This window comes from Haliotis rufescens, unplaced genomic scaffold (genome assembly GCF_023055435.1).
Source record: "Haliotis rufescens isolate VD_foot unplaced genomic scaffold, xgHalRufe1.0.p SCAF_15, whole genome shotgun sequence".
NCBI lineage: Eukaryota > Metazoa > Mollusca > Gastropoda > Lepetellida > Haliotidae > Haliotis > Haliotis rufescens.
This window is the reverse complement of record NW_025963835.1, coordinates 13,269,264-13,291,346: the sequence shown is the minus strand read 5'-3', so window position 1 is coordinate 13,291,346 and position 22,083 is coordinate 13,269,264. Positions and strand designations below refer to the sequence as shown.

At 40.8% G+C, this 22,083-nt stretch overlaps 1 protein-coding gene across 4 annotated transcripts; it reads right to left on the bottom strand.

Annotated features, from left to right (window-relative positions):
* Positions 1–512: 512 nt before the first annotated feature.
* Positions 513–20,601, bottom strand: LOC124111327 (dentin sialophosphoprotein-like). Of its 4 annotated transcripts, XM_046470979.2 has the most exons (5): positions 20,488–20,601; positions 20,090–20,262; positions 10,850–11,022; positions 1,608–3,719; positions 513–1,507 (listed from the first exon to the last, which is right to left on the bottom strand). In XM_046470979.2, the coding sequence occupies exons 3-5, from the start codon at positions 10,971–10,973 to the stop codon at positions 1,470–1,472; spliced, it is 2,274 nt and encodes a 757-aa protein (XP_046326935.2). In that variant the 5' UTR covers positions 10,974–11,022; positions 20,090–20,262; positions 20,488–20,601; the 3' UTR covers positions 513–1,469. The 4 variants fall into 4 exon arrangements, with proteins under 4 accessions (XP_046326935.2, XP_048252118.1, XP_048252117.1 ...); XM_048396161.1 differs by lacking the exons at positions 20,090–20,262; positions 20,488–20,601 and adding an exon at positions 19,760–20,049; XM_048396160.1 differs by lacking the exons at positions 20,090–20,262; positions 20,488–20,601 and adding an exon at positions 12,832–13,137 and having other exon boundaries at positions 10,850–11,028.
* Between the last annotated feature and the right edge of the window lie 1,482 nt (positions 20,602–22,083).

Here is a 22,083-nt window from a genome sequence, read left to right as displayed (position 1 = left end):
GTTTGGGCCAGACAGAAATACTAAACCTAGTTGACGGAACCTGGACCCCGTCCCATAAAGCGATCTTTTCGCTAAGGAGATCGTAACTCCCATATTTTAACATAGACTTACGACAGTCCTAGCGCTACGACCGCCTTATGGCATATGGCTCTGGACACGATAGTGAACGATAGTTTGCGCAACGATCCACGACGTTTTGGGTAGGTTAAACCCGATCAGGCACGTCACAGCCGAAGGATGCTGTTCCTGGCATAACCCAGTTCGTTCAAACTCGCCATCCACCCCAGTTTGAACTAAGCTGGTTCCTGGTTCTAACCCTGCCGGGTGTCCTCACTGGGAAGTCAGTCTACACAATGGACAGACAGTTGGGGTGCCTGTTGGGAGAGAGTGGATGGGTCGTGTTGAATGCCGCTTATTACTGCGTGTCGAATGATGCTGATGAAGAGCCCAAAAGACCCGTGGGTGCATGCTGAGAGGTCAAAGACTTATATCGGCGTGATCTATGAAACGTATTCACATTTCACAAAGGTTTATTATATATTAGTTTTCTTGATTAAATTCACAACAACGTCGGGACAGTATGATACTGATACTAATCACTAACATAACGGGACCACTCAAAAGCAGGAAGAAGGTGAATGATACTAAGCACGACAAAAGATCAATGGGTGTTCACATTTACACTCTCTGATGCCAGGAAAGTATGCATTGCAATGGTGTCTTTTACTAAAACACAAAACATCTATCTTTTTACAAAAAAAACCCACAGGGGTTCCTGTTAAAGATCAGACAGCTGTTCTAAAATACTATCATCTGTTCTACATTCTGGGAGATGATAAATCTATACTACCCATAAAAGGTTAAGGACCACGGGATTCTTTCATTTTACGATAGGTAATCTGTCATGGCCTGTCATAGTAATATGAAAGAATCGGATGGTCGGTAATTCGGTTTGAGTAGTACAGACGTACAAATGTTACCCATACTGTAAAATCTACCATGTCACTGAAGAATGCTTGATTCTGATTGGTCAAAATACCATTAAAATCAGGTTTGAGGTATGTAATATCTACATTTAAAACCTTGCGCTAAAGCGCCCGGTTCCAAATTAAATTATGAGGTATCTACCCGCGTTGAGGCTACCTTAAAATTCAAAACTATCATCTCATTGTATATCCTTAGTTCGGTTAAACACGGCAAATGATAGCGTTCTTGGACGGTATATTTCCAGCATGGTGGAAATACACGTATTATTCATAAACACACAATTCCAAAATTTGATAGACGAGATACATGTATTCCGTAGGCCATAAGGCCAATTGTCGCTGTCAAAGCTGTTTATCAAATATATAGCAGCAAATCCTCATTTAGACAAACATGGATAAAGTGAAGAATAACAAAGAATTCTGGAAAGAGGAAATATCGGAATGTAAATTTAGCGGAAAGTTGATTTCCTGGATCCATGACTTTCAAACAAGGCTCTCATCGTCGGAGAAGGACCACACGTCTGAAAACAAAGCACAGAACAAAATTAAGGTGAGAATGATCCGGTTGTAACGGGATGAGGGTTACGGATTGTTGTCGTAGTATTAAGGATCGTTACCTACCGTTTTTTTGGGCAGCTTTACCGTGCTCCATATTACATTCACCGTGCTGGGATCGTTCCACTTCTGACTCTTCAGATACACCTTTGTCCATAACCATATGAAACGATGTGTCTGAAATACCATCATGTTTGTAACAACATCTGTCCGTTCCTTTATGTAAATGATTAACATCGCGAGATGAGTTTTCAGACGTAGGGACTGATGGTGACTGATCCTCCTCTTCTACAGCATCTTTCGGAATCGGATCTAGGGTTGAAAACACCTGCACTTCTTCAGTATCTGGGGAAATGGGAATTGTCGTTGGAAGCACTTGAACCTCTTCAATATTTGAGGGAATGGGGACTGTCGATGGATCATCTGGCACTTCGACAGTCTCTTTTGGAACTGAAACACCCGCTAACAAACCTTCAACATTATCTATATGTTGCTCGTTTAAAGTAGCCTGAGGATGAATGTCTACTTTTGGCAAATCTCCTACAATATTGTCAGTTGTAGGGCCAGCTATTACCAAATCAGGCACATTTTCATTATCTGTAGGACTTGGATCTACTGCTGGTCTATCTTGTACATCTAAAGCATAAGCTGGACTAGGATCATATGTTGGCAAGACTTCCACTTCTATCTTATCTTTAGGACTAGGACATGTCGTTGACACAGCGTGCACCCCCTTGGTCCCTTTAACATATTTCCCAGATTCGACATGACTAGAGTTGTCTGATTCGCAAACTATACTGTCAGGGATATCCACTTCACACACATCACGAGAAGCACCAGCCAGGTCTCCACGTGTTGATCTGTCTTGATCTTCAGCCACAACATCTTGACTCTTTCTCATGAACACCTCGTTGTCTGTACCTCCTCCACCAAGAGCAGCATCCACCTTCTGCTTTGTCTGGGATTTGTCTGGTATGACATCAGATGCGATGTTGGGAGACTTTGTGACTGCTGAATCGATCCTCGTATGCAAGTGAGGGTTTGCTTTTCTATTCTCCTCCAAATCTACGGGAAGATGGATATGACCAGACTGATCAGATCTACTAGGTCTGTGTGCAGTATTCTCCCTGGAAGTTTTGTCTTCAATATCCGTACGAGACGTGCTATGTACAATATCCTCCATGGGCGTTCTGTCTACAATATCCTCCCTGGATGTGTGGTCGACAATATCCTCTCTTGGCGTGCTATCTACAGTATTCTCTCTGGACGTGCTGTCTACAGTATCCTCCCTGAACGTGCTGTCTACAGTATCCTCCCTGGACGTGCTGTCTACAGTATTCTCTCTGAACGTTCTGTCTACAGTATCCTCCATGGACGTTCTGTCTACAGCATCCTCCCTGAACGTGCTGTCTACAGTATCCTCCCTGGACGTGCTGTCTACAGTATCCTCCCTGGACTTTCTGTCTACAGTATCCTCCCTGGACTTTCTGTCTACAGTATCCTCTCTGGACGTGCTGTCTACAGTATTCTCTCTGAACGTTCTGTCTACAGTATCCTCCCTGGACGTGCTGTCTACAGTATCCTCTCTGGACGTGCTGTCTACAGTATTCTCTCTGGACGTGCTGTCTACAGTATTCTCTCTGGACGTTCTGTCTACAGTATCCTCCCTGGACTTTCTGTCTACAGTATCCTCTCTGGACGTGCTGTCTATAGTATCCTCTCTGGACGTGCTGCCTACAGTATCCTCCCTGGATGTGCTGTCTACAGTATCCTCCCTGGACTTTCTGTCTACAGTATCCTTTCTGTGTACAGCATCCACCCCGGGCGTTCTCTCTAGGGTACTCTCCTTCAGCGTTCTCTGTAAAAAAACCTTACCAGGCGTTCCATCTCCAGTATCCTTCCCTGGAGCATCACCCGATACTTTTGTAGGATTTACACTCGCTGATTCCGGAAAAGTGAAAGTGTTTTCGCCTTCTTTTATTTTCAGCAAGCGGGGTGAACTACTAGATTCCTTTCGCTTTTGCAAGAATCTGGATCTCGGTGATGAACCCAGTCTGTTACTTGACAGCCTCATGGAGTCTTTTGCCTTCAGATTCTTGTTCTTGAATGGCTTTTTGGGTTCATCTTTCCTGCTCTCGCTGCTGAAACCAGGATCTGGTATTGATGCTGCTGCCTCAGCTGAAAGACAGGAAGAAGTATCACATGGTAGTTTATTTTGGTAAAACATTGAACACCTTTAATGTCACACCTTTATTAAACTAATATACATATATAACACAAACACTCCCTACTACTATATACTACTACTATTACTACTACTATTACTACTACTACTTATGTCAAGACTCATGATGAAAACAAGGCAATCCACAGTTTTCTCACATCAGCCAAGGATGTGGGACATAATCTCAATGTCAATGTTGATTTTGTTGATGGTTCTGTACTGCAGGACGGTACAGAAATGAGTGTCAACCTAGCGAAATGCCATATCAAATCGGTCCAGACTTAATGAGAGGCTATCCGAACGACCACTGATTCGAGTTTACGTGCATGTGTTGAGGATAGCAACAGCCCAACATTGTCACTCGCTTGGATGAAGTCGTCTGGCCTGAAAAGTGAAACAGAAGGCTTTCTGTTTGCTGCTCAGGACCAGTCACTTCCCACTCGAAATCGTCAATGTGTGATTTTGCATCAAAATGTAAATATCAAATGTAGATTATGTAATGAATTCAATGAGACTGTCCAACACATTGTCAGTGGATGCCCAGCTTTGGCACAAACACAGTATCTTAAACCACATGATGGTGTAGCTCGATCATTGTATTACCAGCTTCGCCATGCTTGTGGTTTTGACACAGAGGTCCACCCATGGTAAGTCCCGGAATATGTATACAAATTCTTTTGAATAGGCCCCTTTACAGCCTAGGACGTATCCAGGCCTACAAACCTGATCTTCTCCTTTTTGATAAATCCTTTGAAATCATTTATATCATTGAATTTTCTGTCCCCTTTGACACCAATGTGATTGACTAGATTGAGGAAAACATGGCAAATGTGCGGACCTCGCTTTCGAAATGTCACGCTTGCATCCCAAGTACCAAAGTGTGCGACTCCCAATTGTTCTCGGTGCCTTAGGTTTGGTACCTCCCAATCTGATGACTGAAATTGGGAGAGTACCCGGGTTTGCTACCAGGATTACATCCCTTCTGACAATCTGGGTAATGCAGAAGGCTGCAGTGTCGGGGAGTTTTCACATTCTCCGACAAGTTCTGGGTGGGTTTATCTAGGCAGCGCTTCCTGGGAGACCCATTCGCTGTCTGGGCTGCGTGTAGAGGGGCAAGGGCCCTGAGCTGATGATGAGCCTAACCAGCCTAACCTAACAAGAGTGTGAATGGATCACACAAACCCTCTTTACTGCATTTTTTAATTTCAATCTGTAGACAACAATAATAATAATAATAATAATAATAATAATAATAATACAAACCTACATGAAAACTAGACTTGACTGAAGTTACGAGAAACCAAGTCTTTGTTCGAGAGAGCAGTATGTGAGTGTGTGTATTCGACGCTTTTAGCAATAGTCCAGATGTTTTTGGCAGGAAAACCAGAAATGTATGTCATACATTGTTGGGAATTGAACCAGACCTTCGGCACGACGAGCCAATGTCGTATCCACAAGGATACCCAATCGCCACTCGAGAACAGCATTAGTATTTTGTATTCAGTTCCACCTGCCATATACTTAACTGCCGGGCAAAAGAAAGAATACACCCATGTTTGATGGTGGCTAAAATTAAAACAAACAAGAAATGGTTATTCGATCGATGGTGAGGTATTTGATACGGGTGTCATAGTTGCCTTTTGGAACTTAAGTTTACACTGTTTCGGCGACTGTATTCAGCCTAGTAACGTATTGATAAAGTTTGTATTTCATTTTGTCAAATCCATTTTTCAGGTGAAAACTTTCTTTTTACCATAAAAAATATTCGTTGTTATGTATTCTGTGATTAAAGCATGCGTTTAGTTAGACATTCTTTTCTTCCTCAGGTAACCAGGAACATGTATACCCGGAAACAATGTTCCAGAACCTCTTCCTAATTTTCACATATCCCGAACTGATCTCAGTGATAGATGACTTTCATACCACCGGATCTGAAAGAACACTATGTGCTTGAACATGTTGCCAGATACTTAGTTATATGATATGGTGCAAACAAACCAAGGACGCTTCTGATAAAGTTAAATACATTTTGCCATAGAACACTGTTTAAACCATGGCAGGGGATAATCGATTTTGGTTTCCGTCTTTCAATATGAATATGGCACATTGTAAGCAAAAAAACAGATGTGTTATTCCGTCAATTAATACAGGAAACGAATTAAACAAATGCAGTTTCTGTGGAAATACATAGTAATTTAGAGATTACTAATGTTTTTTACAGGTTTATGTGCTGATTGAACGAGCACCTACGTAAATGTTATCGGCAGTATACACCCGGAGAAAAGTTTTCTTTACATTTTCATATAAAATAGCCCACATTAACAAAATGGTATCATGTCTTAATATTTTGATGTTACATGTTCTTTTCCAGACACACTAACGATTGTTACTGTACCGGTGCAATAATTATTCGACTACACGTTCAGTTGATTCATCTGCTTTTGTGCGTCATATGATGTGGCCACCTCCTGGAGGAATAGAAATTGTTTTTGTGCCAACATTGTTTGTTTGTTTGTTGTTTAACGCCGCAGCAATATTCCAGCTATGTGACGGCGGTCTGTAAATAATCGAGTCTGGACCACACAATCCAGTGATTGACATCATGAGAATCGATCCACGCAATTGGGATCGATGACATGCATCAACCAAGTCAGCGAGCCTGACCACCCGATCCCGTTAGTCGCCTTTTACGACAAGCATTCTCGCCTTTTACGGCAAGCATGGGTTGCTGAAGACCTATTCCACCCCGCACCTTCACGGGTCACCAACATTGTCAGCAGATAAGGTGGTATATGAAACATATATCAAAATGAGATAAATGACGTCTGTGGACATTTTTCAAAGATACACGAAAGAATATATGAAAATAAAGAAGGGTTGTAAGAAGTTTTTCTTCAGGTGTATATTTTTTCAAGTTTCCTTTCCCAATTATTATTCTCTTTTTTTGGACAAATCTATATTTCACTAATTAATAGACGGACAGTGAACCCGGGTTTCAACATCATAGTTAATCATTCCTCTTCTAGGCATAGGGGCGGTCGGGTAGCCTAGTGGTTAAAGCGTTCGCTCGTCACGCCGAAGACCCGGGTTCGAATCGCGACATGGGTACAATGTGTGAAATCCATTTCTGGTGTCCCCCGCCGTGATATGGCTGGAATATTGCTAAAAGCGGCGTAACCAAACTCACTCACTCACTCTTCTAGGTATACCGAAGATAGCTGCAACAAAAAGGGCCTTTATTGTGGGAACAAGGCACAATACTAACAGACAAACGGGCTTATATACAATTTTGACTTTTAAAATGTTGAATATGTAGCTTTAATGATTGTTCAACCCCATAAAATGCAACCTGCTTTCTTGCATGTTCGCATGCGTATTAAAGTGGAAAGATTCACGGCTCATATCCAATTTTCGAAGAGAACAGTGAAACTCCGTTTCTCTGGACTTCAGTGTTCCCTTTAATCATCAGGAAAAACAAATGTCTGGATTAAAGAATCACACACATAGGGTAATGTCACTTGTATATGTGTAGCGATAACAACCATTGGCTGAATTTACAACAATTGGTCGAAAAAATAGGGTTTTCGGATTAATACGGTGTGTGAAGCGACAAAACCTTTCCATATTAAAAACCCACTGCTGAACTCAGAGCCGACTATATCATGAGCATGTTAATGAATCACTATCAAATAGTGATGAGACCAGGTGTGTGCGAATAGGTGAGCGTATCCTGTTACAAACACACGCAACGGCGAGTCAACTACTCACCTGTAAAATCACTGCCAAAATGGAGAATTGCATGGGACATATTTTTCATCACTGATCCATCTTTGTCACTTTTTGAAAGCAATACTAAGGCTTTGAATGTTGTAACATTGATTAAACTTCTTTTCAGCAAGTGTCGTATGACGCTCTTTGTAGAAAGAGCTTCCTCATACGTTGTGAAATGTAGACACCAAAGGCTGGAGCTGCTTGAATATTACTCGACATAAAGGGAAAGTTGAATATTGAAGAGTTGAAGTCATCCCCTTGTCATACAGTCTTATGGAGAGTTTTTGGTCTCTCAATCTTTATGCATAGATGGTATCACAGGTTTCCTTTATTCTAGGTCAGGTGGGTAAATCAGTGGAAGAGATAGTGTACAGGTACAGTGTACAGAACAGTGTACAGTAATCCTATTCCGCAAATAAAAGTGACAAAACCCTTTAGTGCAAGTACATCAACACAGTATCCGGTCCATGTTGATCGACCATTGTGGGTTAAACGCAGTACACTCAAAGTAGCCTATCATGCGCGACGGGAGAATTAAAACCTATATTTAAACGTCAATACCACAGGGAATACAACACAACACTGATGTCTCTCACTGCTACAATGGTTAATCGAAATTCACTGTATAATCATGTGGCACTCCCCGAGGTGTTCTGTACTGATCGTGCACGCCTCCACAGCATTGCCAACACTGTGACTATACGTCGAGAGTCTATACGGTAAAAAACGCACTTATTTACACAAATACCTGGTCTCAGTCGTACACTGTACCTAGCTCACTGTGACCCAGCTATGCTGGTTTATTATCAGGCTTGTAATCAAACTGAAATGTCTCGGGCGTGTAGCTAGGTATACACAACAACCATAAACCTCGTTCCATATCACGTCCTCCTCGAGTTTACCGCATTGTGACCTAGTGTCACATTGAAGTCAACTCGCTGATAAGCTGATATTCATGCATACGTTGTGTTACGTGCGCCTGTCTGTATGCGTGGGTGTGTTAAAGTTGACTATGACCAACCGTGGGTAGTCCAGCACCGGGAATGCTGAATATCTGCAAGCAGGACCTGACTGGATGATAGATTGGCAAGTCTACCTAGCTCTAGATATATACAGAATGAGTGAGCGTGTAGGGTTTAACGCCGCTTTTAACATCATTCCAGGCCGTGTCAGCTTAATGTGGGAGGAAAGCCCGAAGTGATGCAGGTCCCAGACATTTACCACTTCGGTGAAACCCACGAGCACGGGTATGGTGCTGGCAAACCTAGAAACATAATCAGGGCCAATCGGGATTCGAACCCAGGTTTCTGGCGTGCCCAAGGGACGCAACTCTGCACAGCGACTGGGCCACCCGTGCCCCCATATATATAATTATATAAATTCCAGTGTAGGATATAATGCCGATCAAATGTGTCCGACACATTTATGAAATTGTTCAAATGTTCAAATCAATCTGTATTGGAAAGGAGCATTCATAGACATTGTTTTTCTGAGAGCGGCGTTAAACAACAAACAAACAAACAAACATATATTTTTAGTTTAACAAATGATTTAAAAAACTACATGTTATTCTACTTGGGATACAACAATGTAGGGTCTAGCGAAAGGTCGGCAAGGAAACAATTAATATTTACTTCACGTTCCTCATATGCTGAATGATAAAAAATTTGGTGTATTTAATCGATCGTGCATGTCCTGTTCAGTGCTATTAGGCGTTTGATGTACTTCTCTACACAGTCGAATCTCCGGCTGTCTCGAAGCATTGCTAATTTTGAAGCCTATATGCATCATTCCCAAGTCGCATTTTTTATCACTGTATGTATTTATTCAACATTTTATGTTGAATTCTGTAACGTTTTTGTTTCATTTCATATTGTTTCCAAATAACCATATTTAGCTTATGTTATTCCTTCAAATATGTTTTAGGAGGCATGGTTACCTTGTGGAGTAAGCCTTGGTTCGTCATACCGGATGTGATAAGTCCATTCAGGATGGTTCAGGATGTTCACAAACTCAAATATGTTTCAACAGAACTAAAATATAGTTGAATGCCGGTTTAATTACATTTCAAATTAAATGCAAATATCAAAGGTTTATTAGATTTTGTTTTAACAATTCTAAAGCCCTGTCGACTGATTTTGCATACAGTACATTCATTTATCATGCAATTACCTTGTTGTTATTTACATCTGTGGTTTGGATCCAAATGTTTAAAGATTAGATAGCGCATGACAGTTTAAACTATTCAAACGGCACCGGTTACAAAAAGTTTTTTAAAATGTTTGTAAATATAATACAGATCGATTTAAATTTACTGTCAATCCCTTATATATTATGTTAGAATTACCATTTGATTCTTTTAGCCACCAGTAAGTATGCAAGCAGAAGCCATATAACCCAAGTGTTATGTGGGGTGAGGCAAGGTTGAATGCTGTGCTGGCCCTTCTCGTACAAACGCATATCCTTAAACCAGCCATTGATAGCAATGAGCCGCAGATCGATAGCCTGACTCGGATAGATAAACCTGCAGCAATAAATCTCGCCGAAGATTAACACGAAGGGCGGTGTGTTTACACACTTAAAACCGGGGTCAGACGAGGTCATAGGTTTGACATCATGACGTCATAGACACACATAAATGATACATTTTCACGTCAAAAGGAAATCTGAATTTATAATCTTGTCTCTTTTTCACGACGACTGTTATTACGTTTTAGGCAGATTATGTGCATATTTTTGAAGATGTCTGAATATTACAAAACTATAAAACGTAATGTATCGTTAAGGCGAAAGTGTGTTTTTGTAAGATTGAAATTCTTTAAAATTATTTGTAGATATAGATATCTTTAAATACATTATTTTATACAAAATGTCAGGCACAGTCAAAATGTCGTACAGAACGTTCATTAATTTAAACACTAGGGAATATAGCGAATAGACGACTGAACAAAAATAATACCCCCGGGTTCATGGTTAGCATACCTGTTCATTTAATTTAACGAAGTGGAGATTAAAGAGAACGGTTGCTTAGCACAGTAGTGAAAGTCTCCGCTCTTCAAGTCCAATACCCAGTTTGATCCCTAAAATGAGTACAAAGTCTGAAACTCGTTCTTGGTATTCTTCCACGGTGATATTACTCGAATATTGCTGAAACGGCGTAAAACTATACTCACTCAGATGCAAACTAATTGGAGGTCCTTTGAGTGGAATTCGTAATATGCGGAGCTGTTGTTTATAAATTAACAACATTACTGGATAGTCATATGTCAAATATGTGTACATTAGGACCGCGGCGTGTTCGTCCAACAATTACCTTCTTCCCTGGCAGACTGACATGGTTTCTCCTCTGTCTTCGTTTCTTCCTCCTTTGTCTTTTCCTGAACGTCGTCTCGTGGAACGCGCATCGGAGAAGACTTCTTTAAGATACTTCGCGACATCGTCGACGTCGAGTTTACAGGACACGACCAAAATATTCCACATTTAAAACTGAAACAGAAATAAGATAAATACATTCAAAGGATGTTTCGTATTTTGTTTACTGACAGAAAAAGGTGTTTCCTTTAGCTAGGTACACACTAAAGTTATTAACCGAGGGGCAGGTAATCTATACCTCTCAGTTAATTTTATCATATGTTTGATTTTCAAATATAAATCTTAAGTTACCAATATTACATCCAACAATTGAACAGTTCAGGTGCTTAGTCAGCACTGAAAGATTACTTCTACGTGGTTTTATTGTTTAAATACAATTTGATTTAAAACTTTTAAAAAACATTTTGTTTTCATTATACACAACTGCTCAAGGGTATCGTAAACATTTTATCTTAGAAAATCAATAAATTAGCTTTTTCAAACATAGTTAGGGTTGCAAATGCACTTCTTAACCCAGCCATCATTAAGCCAATTTATTTTTACACAAAATGACCAAGCCCCAGATTACGTTTAGGCACTGTTGCAGGAATGAGTGATGGTTAGATAGACGAAATGCATGACACACTGGCACTCAAACGTCCAGTTCTGCATCATCAACAATACATATAATTGTCCCATTTTAACAATAATTACATACATTAAATATAAACACGCTGACTGATGTCATATAATCAAAATACGCGTATAGATCCATTCATATTTGCAAACGTATTTCTGTTCTTTTCCTATTCATGACTTGCATACTCAACAATTACAGAGTTGCTCACAAGGCATGCCTAGGCCGATACAGTGTTAAACCTTTCCGTTTTGTTTGATATTTAATGCCTTACTCAGCAATACTCAATCAATATAATCTGGTCCAGGCAACCCAGTGATTTCCATCATGAGCAATTAGGACACAATGACATGCAATGAACCAAGTCTCCCAGTCTGACACCCCCCTCCCCCCCCCCCCCCCCCCCCCCCCCGTCCCCGCCCCCCGATCTATAAGTCACCTCTCTAAAGACGTGCTGTGCTGGATACCTTTATCAAATACCCTGAACACATGTTGTATGAAAGCTTTAACTACGTACATATAGTGTCACGTTTGGCATACTTATATTGGTCGTAATGTGGTATTCTTCCCCCATGTCTAAATGTAGGCATAAATAGAGGCCGACATACATAGCCTCCTTGCCGACCACACCCTCATGCTCTCTATCCACATTGTATACAGTAAGATTACACACCTTCACCTAGTTTAATATAAGCCTCCCTCGCAATGACAAAGCATTCCTTCCTACATTTTTAATATCTTCATTTTTTTTCACAAACTTTGTACTTCAGTCTTTAAAATCTCTGCAAGAAATGACAACTAAATATGTGTTAATGTTACATGAATCTCAACACGTCATACGACAGGCATTAAATAATTTCAAAGGGCGTTGTAGAAATATTAGTGCGTAGACACTCCGACATCATACATTACACTCCCTGCACATGAATCACAACTTTATTCTATAGTGCTATGCTATATTTGTCCCACTGGTAATGGAATATTGATTTCGGTCGATCTCAATGTCAGTCGTACTGCGTATTATATAAACCTGATATGTCGTGTATATTATATAATATGTAGTGTATATTCGAATCTACTCAAATATGTTAATCCATATACTCGTAGTGTTCACTCCTCTGGCCATATGTCAGTATGACCATCTTGTTTGTAGGTAACATGTCAGCCCGACAATGGACATACACATAAATCGTTTAAACAAGTTTCCAGGCACGGTGGTCATTGTCACCAAGCTGTCACAGATTAAAATGTCAAATATTCAATAGGAAACAGCTCAAACCACTGAACTAAATATCAACGACACATACCTCAGCTCGTTAGGGAAATCTCCATAAGAAGTCAACACGTATCCTAGCTTCAAGCACCGGTCTCACACGAATAGGTAGCAATGAGTGAATAACGCTAGTATTTGCCCTGCACCACAGACGTCTGGATCACACACTGTGTGTGTGACAGCGTACTAACACAGGTAGTGTGGGACTAGCCGCCATTGTTGTGGTATATTCGCGTTTACAGCGATACGATCTATGATCGGAGATCGTAACAGTTGGCCGCAGGTGGTTGCGTGTATGGCAATGCCTAAAATACTATTCAATAAAAGGGGGTGCGCAGTATATATAGGTCTTATCATCACAGGTATTGTGTTCGCTTCGAAGCGGTCGTCTAGCCTTGCTACGGCGTTATATCGAATAAAAAGGCGTGACATGTGGAGAATCTTGATAAAGAAATGGCGAGTGATAGAAATGTTTCCCAACTGCACAATACACACTTTGACACAAGCCATGCGCGGGTTATATACGCCAAAACATGTGATCGGGTTAATCAGATATGTCAATGTATTTAAATATACGCTTGACATATTATAGTAATCAGTTTTGTCTATAACGGAGTGTAGGTGAGTATGGTATTACGCCGCTGTTAGCGATATTCCAGCAATATCAAGGCGGGGGACACATGAAAGGGGCTTCACACATTGTACCCTTGTCGGGAATCGAACCCGGGTCTTCGGCGTGTCGAGCGAAAGTTTTAACCACTAGGCTGCCCCACCACCCGTTTATAGTGGAAAAAGAGAAAAATAGTATAATATAGCTGTGTATGTATGTAGCTCTATGGGCCAGGTACAATGTGTGAAGCCAATCGCTATATCTTCGGCGTGACGACGAACCTGAATCATAGAGCTACCTCCCTCACCCTTAACCACGTCAACTTGGACAATTACATATCACATATACTACACAACGTTTGATAGAGATATTTCACTTTTTCCATTACCGTTGGAATAGCCTAGTGGTTAAAGCGTTCGCTCGTCACGCCGAAGACCCAGGTTCGATTCCCGACTTGGGTAAAATGTGGGATGCCCATTTCTGGTGGCCCGCCATGATATTGATGGAATATTGCTAACAGGGGCGTAAAACCATACTCACTCACAAATGCTGCTGTCGCAAAATCGTTTTGCTTCCTGTGCGTGCAGTGAGAAAACTGTTCGTTTGCTGAATGCTTAAATAGACAATGCATGGTCAATGTTCAATAGCAAGAGATATGACCGTCACAAATAGGTTCATGAGACTTAAGTGCTTATCAGTTCTATGTGTATATTCCACAGTAGAGGTTACGCCACGATGAATTAAGAAAGTACGTAATTAATTGTTTCATTCACACACAAAAACATTGTTTATATCAATATAGACAGTGTCAATAATATCATGCAAAACAATGTACCATAATTCTTACAGCAATCATGAAGTAGTTTATAACCTCAATGGTGAATCCATCTTGGCAAGTCTACCTGTCCCCGTGACATCGCGTGTGTAGTAATGAATGAGAGTTGTTCCGTTTGTACAATCGGGCAGTGTCTTCCCAACAAAATACGCTTGTTACCGCGGCTAATGTGGGACAAACACTCAGGTGTCCCCGAGGACTTGTGAATATTTGTCATATATGCATTTACCTGTCTTTGTTTGAAACAAGGTAATATTCCTTGTTGTAGAATACAAATTACGGCCAGACACCCGTCGGATGTGTGAGAAAACCAGCCTCACCAAAGAAGGGCAAAGTTAGGAAATATATACATGTGTATTCATGAAATCAAATACGATTGACCATACATGTGTAAACAGGACACATAGTACAACAGACCACACACATATGGAAATAGATTAAAATATTTAAAGTAGTCAAATCGAGACTAGAGTTAATGACGTGGACAAAATTAATGTCCAATTGTTCAGTCTGTCACTTAGGATAAAAGTGACCCAGAGTGATAGCATGACACTGCGTGCTTGCGTGCATGTGTGCGTTTGTGTGTGTGCCATGCTTCAGAATTATTGCAGTCTTTAACGCACAGGACAGTACTAGCACGCCTTTGTTTGGATGTGCTGCTCTCTGTGAATCATCTTTGCATGTTGTGATTTTTTGTTGAACACTGCAGAAGTGACACGTCATTATCATTCACGAGAAGGACGTCATTCACGAGGGATTGTCAGTGGAAAATACGTCTACTAAAGACATGATGCATGGGTAAAGGTAGGGAGCGCCCACAATAATGGATGTTCCATAGAGCCATAGGCTCGAATTAAATTGACGCTTTGAACTATGTACAAGACCGAAATATATGTGTGGAGAGGGTCAGACGGGGGTAGGACGTACAGGTTCAAGCCACAATACTTGACTCTATGAATAATTTATATTTCGTTTTGAAGGTTGTATGCCCGTAGAGCATTAACTTAAAAAGGTAAAAAGGCTCATGCATGTTTATTGCAAAGAGAAACTCATAATCAGTATATTGATGTGAGGAGTAACACACAGTGCCTGCTCATCTGAACATGTGATGAGTTATGAGTGAAGTGCTATATGAATATATAACACAAAAGACGAACAATTTTCAACTCACGAGAACTCTCGTGTGTCCAACATTGGCGTCAAGTACTGCCTTGCACATGCGCTTGGACGAAATATAAACACGGATCACACGTTAGGAAATGTTTCCCCACGCTACCTGCTCTACATGCGTAATCGGTTACAGTGTTTGTGGTTCAGAGTGACGCTGCCGCACGCGACGATCGAACTCGTCCCATCTCAGAAAACCGTTCATGTCTGGCGCTTAAGAGGGCAAATAGACAACCTGGACACTGTGGTTCCATAGGATTGCTGTTCTGTTGTATGAGGTCTGGCATTATTGTGTTACAGGGTGACGTTCGGGGATCCGTTATTATGGGAACAAGATGCGACTGTACTACGTCCTCATAATAACTCTGTATCGTAAAATAGCCTTGAACTTGCAGCAGGTTTGTTTTAACAGTGTGGGAAATCATCACCCATATCATTACGCTGCCACCGCCACCGCCACCACCTCCCGCTTGCATTCGGCGACGTCGCTACACACCACCTCCTCTACCAGCTCATTGTACGATACATCGTTGAACAAAACAGTTCTCCATCTGTGGCCAGGTTTGTGTGTTTGACACCACTAGCACTTCTGAGGTGCCCACGCTGAAAGGTATGCCCAACAACACGGGGCTGTATAAAGGCACCATCTACTGCAGTGGCTATAGAATCTATAGAATCTATTGTAGAATCAGGTAATGTCACATAAAACACTGATGCATATACTCTCCAGCCAATATATTTAACATGAAGGTGGCAACCATGACAGTGAAGAATGCTTGATTCTGATTGGTCAAAACAGGATTAAAGTCTTTTACACAGATACCGGTACCGTGCGTGTAAATACATACAATGATATTGATGGTCGTCGTCGATATCCCATCACAATTGTAACCGTTCGGTATCGGAACATTATCGGACAATTGGCGACGATTTGACATTCTAGACTTTAACCTTGGTTTCATGGTGAGATGACAACACACAACGAAAGTGTGTCTTTGCAAACAAATAACGTTTCTCAACTGTTCGGAACATGTTCCGTGGGATTGAACCACCGATTTTCCACTCTCTGGGCAGATGCTCTGTCTACTACACCACGGGGGCGGTCAGAAGCCCCCCCCCCCCCCCCCCCCCAACACACACCTCCAAACACCAGGTGCTCAAACATGTGTTGACATGGGGAATGCGGTTTTCGAGACAAAGTCTCTCTCGGAGATTTTCTCCGGAAAACCATATTTTATCTTTTTCTCACTTTTTAAAAAACCCTTTGTCTTTATATTGATATTGTAACGTGTCGATTCCCAACTTGAAACTATATGTTAACCCTGAAATCTGTTCGTCAAAGAACTTAGTGTGAAACCAAGAAATATCCAAGTGGTATAAATAAAAAAATGTATTACAAAAATTAACTAGGTTTACAAAACAATGCAATTTACTGCACAGCAATTACAATGGCAGTAAACAATAGAGTGGTAGTACAATATTCTATAGCAGTATATAAAATGGTAGCAGTAGTCAGTATCAAATACAAAAATACAGTAGTGATAGCAACAGTCAGTAGTGATAATATATATTAACCCAGCGGCGACAGTGGTCAAGCTTCCGAGATGGGCGAAGCAGGGAATCAGGGATGATGAGCCATCCTCACATGAACGCTGGCTCCAAAGCGATGAAATGCGTGAGAGACGAAATGTGAGAGAGATGCGTAAACACGCTCTTGTCCAACAATATATACAGCCTCACAAGCTACTGAAAGTTTCTAGACCGTGCCCTCGCCAGTCTAGCAGCACTGGAACATTACATATGGAATATTTCTAATTGCGGCTTTCAAGAAAAGCTAAACTACAGGAGATATAACTGTATACCAAGCAACTAAGTCCTACATTTAGCTAAATAATGTTGGAAGAAATTCCGAAATAACTTTGGGAAACCCACAAACATGTATAATGGTGCTGAAAAACCAAGCATCATAATGAGGGCCACGGGTGTATTGGTGTATTGGCCCACTTGCACAGAGCAATCTTGCCGTAACGACTATTGCAATGATAAAGGTATCACTCACATAGAAGACTACAGGAGTTGCGTCCCTTGCAGTTTGTGACGCCATGTTGAAACAGACATAAAATGGCTGTTCCCCATCACTCGTCCTTTATATATTTTGTCCACCTTTTGTGTGAACCTGAGTTCCAATGAGGAATGAATGAAGGGATTAACCCAAATACAATAACAATATTGTGGTTTCAATGTTCTTTGTCCTGGCCAAAGCAAAACCCTGTTTGTCAGCATAGGAGGCGACGATGTCCACAACGAGAACACAATGTCCTTTTCATGTATCATATGAGTGAGTGGGTGAGTATGGTTTTACGCCGCTTTTAGCAATATTCCAGCAATATCACGGCGGGGGTGACAAGGAATGGGTTTCACACATTGTACCCATGTCGGGAATCGACCCCGGGTCTTCGGCGTGGCGTGCCAACGCTCTAACCACCAGGCTACCCGACCGCCCCTGTATCATATGAAAGCAAATCAACCACTCAGGGGGATATAAATGTCCGAGTTCAAGGTTACTGGTTCACCTGTTCACCCAAAACCTATTACCACCATCAAAGAATAATTTCGAAACTTTTTAACTGCACCGATGAAAGGGCACATCTATTATTCCATCAATGAGTGAGCAAGTGATAAACGAATTGCTAAGGTTTTAACATATCTCAGGACAGCCGTATCAACTGTGTGTAAGCACATTTATCTCAAATTGTTCGTCTTTACTTCAGGGTCCCTACGGGGATAATTATTATGTCTTAACACATACTATATGAAAGAACTTGAAAACATGCTGCTTGTCGTTAGTATGATACACTGAACAAAGGTCTATCAAAGCAAAGCGGGTAGGAAAGAGACTCTTAAATTGCGCAAATTATACCTTCATATAATTCAGAGAAGATACCAAGGACACAGTGAATGTGTATTGTATTACATTTACATTTGCAGCTCAGTAATGGGCTTCCGTTATACTAAATGGAGTGATGGCCAGTGACAAGTAATAATTATCCCTATATAGTCAGATTGTTAAACGTGATGAGATTAGGGTGAGCATGAATCCTACGACAGATCATATCCGCTAAAAGATGGGCAGAATAATTTTATTGTCGGTTGTGACTTTGAGATATTCTGTGATGAGTTCGAAAATATACTGTTACCAGTGATCAACCAGTGTGTTTTGGATAAGAGTTTATCAGCACTTTGGGCCTCAAGATCAATTCTACAATTATTCAAATGAATGATACTGCAAATGAACGCAATGTGAACAATATCATAGGTAAACCTACATGAAACAGAAAGTTCATTTTCAGTATAAATACTTTCATCATTAGCAAATGCACAAGACATACATTACGCTGTTGGATAGAACAAATAATGTGAATCATGGGCACAACCACGGGTCCACAATATTTAAGCGAAGGTGAGAAAATAATCACAGACCTGCTAAGGCTATGAATTATTCTTCTGTCAATAAGATGAGCTTTTATATTACAATAAAAAAAACAAATTCAGTATTTCAAAATATTTAAATTACAATAACTATCTACGTTTGAGACTGTCACGTCTTTATACCACCCGTGAAGATCCGGGGTAGAATAGGACTTCCGTCTTGCCGTGAAGGCGACTATGCTTGTCGTAAGAGGCAACTGGAATCTGGTGGTCAGGCTCGCTGAATTGGTTGATGCATGTCATCGTATCCCAATTGTGTGGAGCGATGCTCATGATTATAATCAGACCGCCGTCTTCGGCTGGAATATTGCTGAGTGCGGTGTTAAACAAGAAACAAAAAGACAATTCTACGTTTGAAGCAGCTGATTGGAGGTTTGCAACAAAGCAGAGTCCTAATAATGGACAGATTGGTACTTCTGTCTTAATCAGTGTCGGAAGGCATTTTGAAATAATGAATGCTTAAATGTAGAACTGAGTTTAGTGAAATATTCGGATTATGTGGGGCAAAACATTATGATTAGAATTCTCAGATTATAAATTTTAGGGACACGAGAAAGATTTGTTTGCCTCACAATGAACAGAGTAACATCGTAATCGTAATAGTAAGTCTGGAACTAAACCATGCAGGACTGGCGCTGCTTTCTTAACGCCTGATTACATAATGTTTTGCATGCATCTGAGGAAAGCAGATGTGAAACACTATATTTGCGTATATGCAGCGACATAGTTTAATCAATGATAGCGCTGCAAGCTACACCAGGTACACGGTGATAACCGAGTGTTCTTTACAAGGAGATGGTGACCACGGGTGACCCGCAAAACTGATTACGTGATGATAACCAAGAAAATGCATACTTGTACCTTACGCCAACCACTTAGGAGTAGAAAACGTCGAACCATACCGAGGGGTACATGTATCCATCCCTTGAAGGAACACGGGCTTCGCAAAGACTTCTGTACAGTTCTAAAGATGACGGAGATTAAATGTCTTTCCTGGTTGCTGACATGTACCTCCCTATTCTGTTTTTGTAACTGTCAGGACAGTGTTGTGACTGTTATACAAAGATTGAACCAGTTTGAGGAGGAACTGCTTGACAAAAAAAGTTGGTATTCTCCGTGTAGAACAAAAGGTATTAAATATCATAGATGTCGCAAAGACATCATTGAGAGCTGAATTAAAGGAAAACATACGGAATCAAGTGAGAGAAGCTATGGCCGAGATTCTCTTCAGGACATGGTGAAAAGTCAGGTTGTCTCTGAAATGCGGCATCTAAATCAGGGCTACCATCAGACGAAGAGGCAGCTGCATCATGTCTGAAGATCACTCAAAGACTTCCAGGACGAGACGACCGCGTTTCAAGAATCTGTCATGGAGAAGGCACAAGGTTGGAATGGAGAAAACTCAAGTGATACATGTGTCAGAGAAAACCACAGACTGGAAATAGAACTACAGAAGTGTGATGTTTACGCTGCAAGTCTCAAGACAGATATTGAACGATTTACAGTATTGAATGAGACGTGTCAGTCCCAAATATCACAACTGAAAACAGCTCAATCAGCTGAACATGTTAACTCTAAATCCGGGTCACCTGTGTTGACTATGTCAATGACGACACTCAGGCCAGAAGAGGAGAAACGTAGGATCCTGATTGTTCCATACTGGTCATATTCCCAGCATCACTTCCGTCAGCTCACTATTCACAGTAACTCTCTCAGTGAATATCCGTATCTCTCCTTGAGGACGGTGTTATCTGTCGCCTATATAGCAAAAACGAAGAAACTTCTCATAGGATTACACGACCCTGACAAGATAGTGTCATCTCCCCTGGATACGAGTCATGTGACAGTGCTAAAAATAGGTGTGGCGGCAACTGGAATTGAAGTGGATGAAGATCGGGACATCGTATTCATATCCACATATCGACCACGAAACACAATCAGCCGCATGTCCACACAGGGCAAAAACTTTATTGTCACCATTGACTTATCCGAGTACGAAAGCTACCCAAGGCAAATAACCCTTGACACAAGGAGAAAAAGGATATATTGGTGTAGTAACCAGAGAATGTTCACAGTAGCATATGATGGTCGAGGTCTGGCAACATTAGCCACAGGACGTAGCATGTCTGCTGTAACTCTCGATCAGACAGCTGGTGTGCTGTATTTTAACAATGGGAGGAAATTGATGAAGATGACAGTATCCAATAATGTGAGTACAGAGGTGACCACACTGAGAGCCTATCCTCGCAACATAAGACTGTACAGAGGCACCATCTACTTCAGTGGCTATGATCCTCCTCTTGTAGGTGCTGTTAATGTGACATACAGCGCTGTACCGTATAATCAGCACTACATACGCATGGTTGGGGTCAGTACTCTACACCTGTGTTTGATTCCGTGAATTCTATAATGGATGTTCTTCAATGACACTGTAGAATGCTTGATTATGACTGGTCAAAATAGAATATTTCATTTCAAACCTCTACTATACCAACTCTTTCCCCACAAATTAATGAATTCCTCGACCTGAAAACAATCGTTTGTAAACAATTAGTAACGTTTATAAATCCTTTATGTTCGGTACTCTTCTCATTGAAACAAACGATAATTAACGCAAATTAAAACAGTAGAAAAGTGTAAAAAAACTGTTCAGGACAATATATTGTTAACAAACCTTTTTGTAAGCGATATTTTTTCGCCTTCTCCGAAAACCTCCAATTCAGCGTTCATTCAACATGGGCCGGCAGTTTGTTACTGTGAACATAATTTTCTTCTTTGATAGGCATTTAGAAGTTGGAGTATTAAGTAAGGATAAGATTTATGGATGAACAACTTCTTTATTACAATTAAGAGCGACCTTTCGGTGTGGGTTTTAACACCGTTATCAAGCAAGTGCTACACCGACACGTCGCTCTTAATTGTAATAAAGAAGTCGTTCATCAATAAATCTTACTTTCGTGGATACCGTTGTTTTGCAATGAGGCCATTTCCGTAGATTACATCGTATTGTGCATATTTGATTAAGATCACCCCTACAAAGATACACGAAATATGGTTTCAGTGATGAATATTAAATAATTGTACATTGGTTCGTGTACATAATTAGTGTAACTAGTATTCTTTCCGATACATTAGGTGTTTTCGAACATGTGTGTATTGTATGTAATGTTTGTGTTGAGAATTGG

Excerpts from the sequence above, each read along its gene's own strand:
- LOC124111327 (XM_046470979.2), bottom strand. The coding sequence starts at position 10,973 with ATGTCGCGAAGTATCTTAAAGAAGTCTTCTCCGATGCGCGTTCCACGA. Across the intron at positions 3,720-10,849 it reads TCAGTCTGCCAGGGAAGAAG|CTGAGGCAGCAGCATCAATA; the intron begins GTAATTGTTGGA and ends CCTGTCTTTCAG. Across the intron at positions 1,508-1,607 it reads TAAAGCTGCCCAAAAAAACG|ACGTGTGGTCCTTCTCCGAC; the intron begins GTAGGTAACGAT and ends CTTTGTTTTCAG.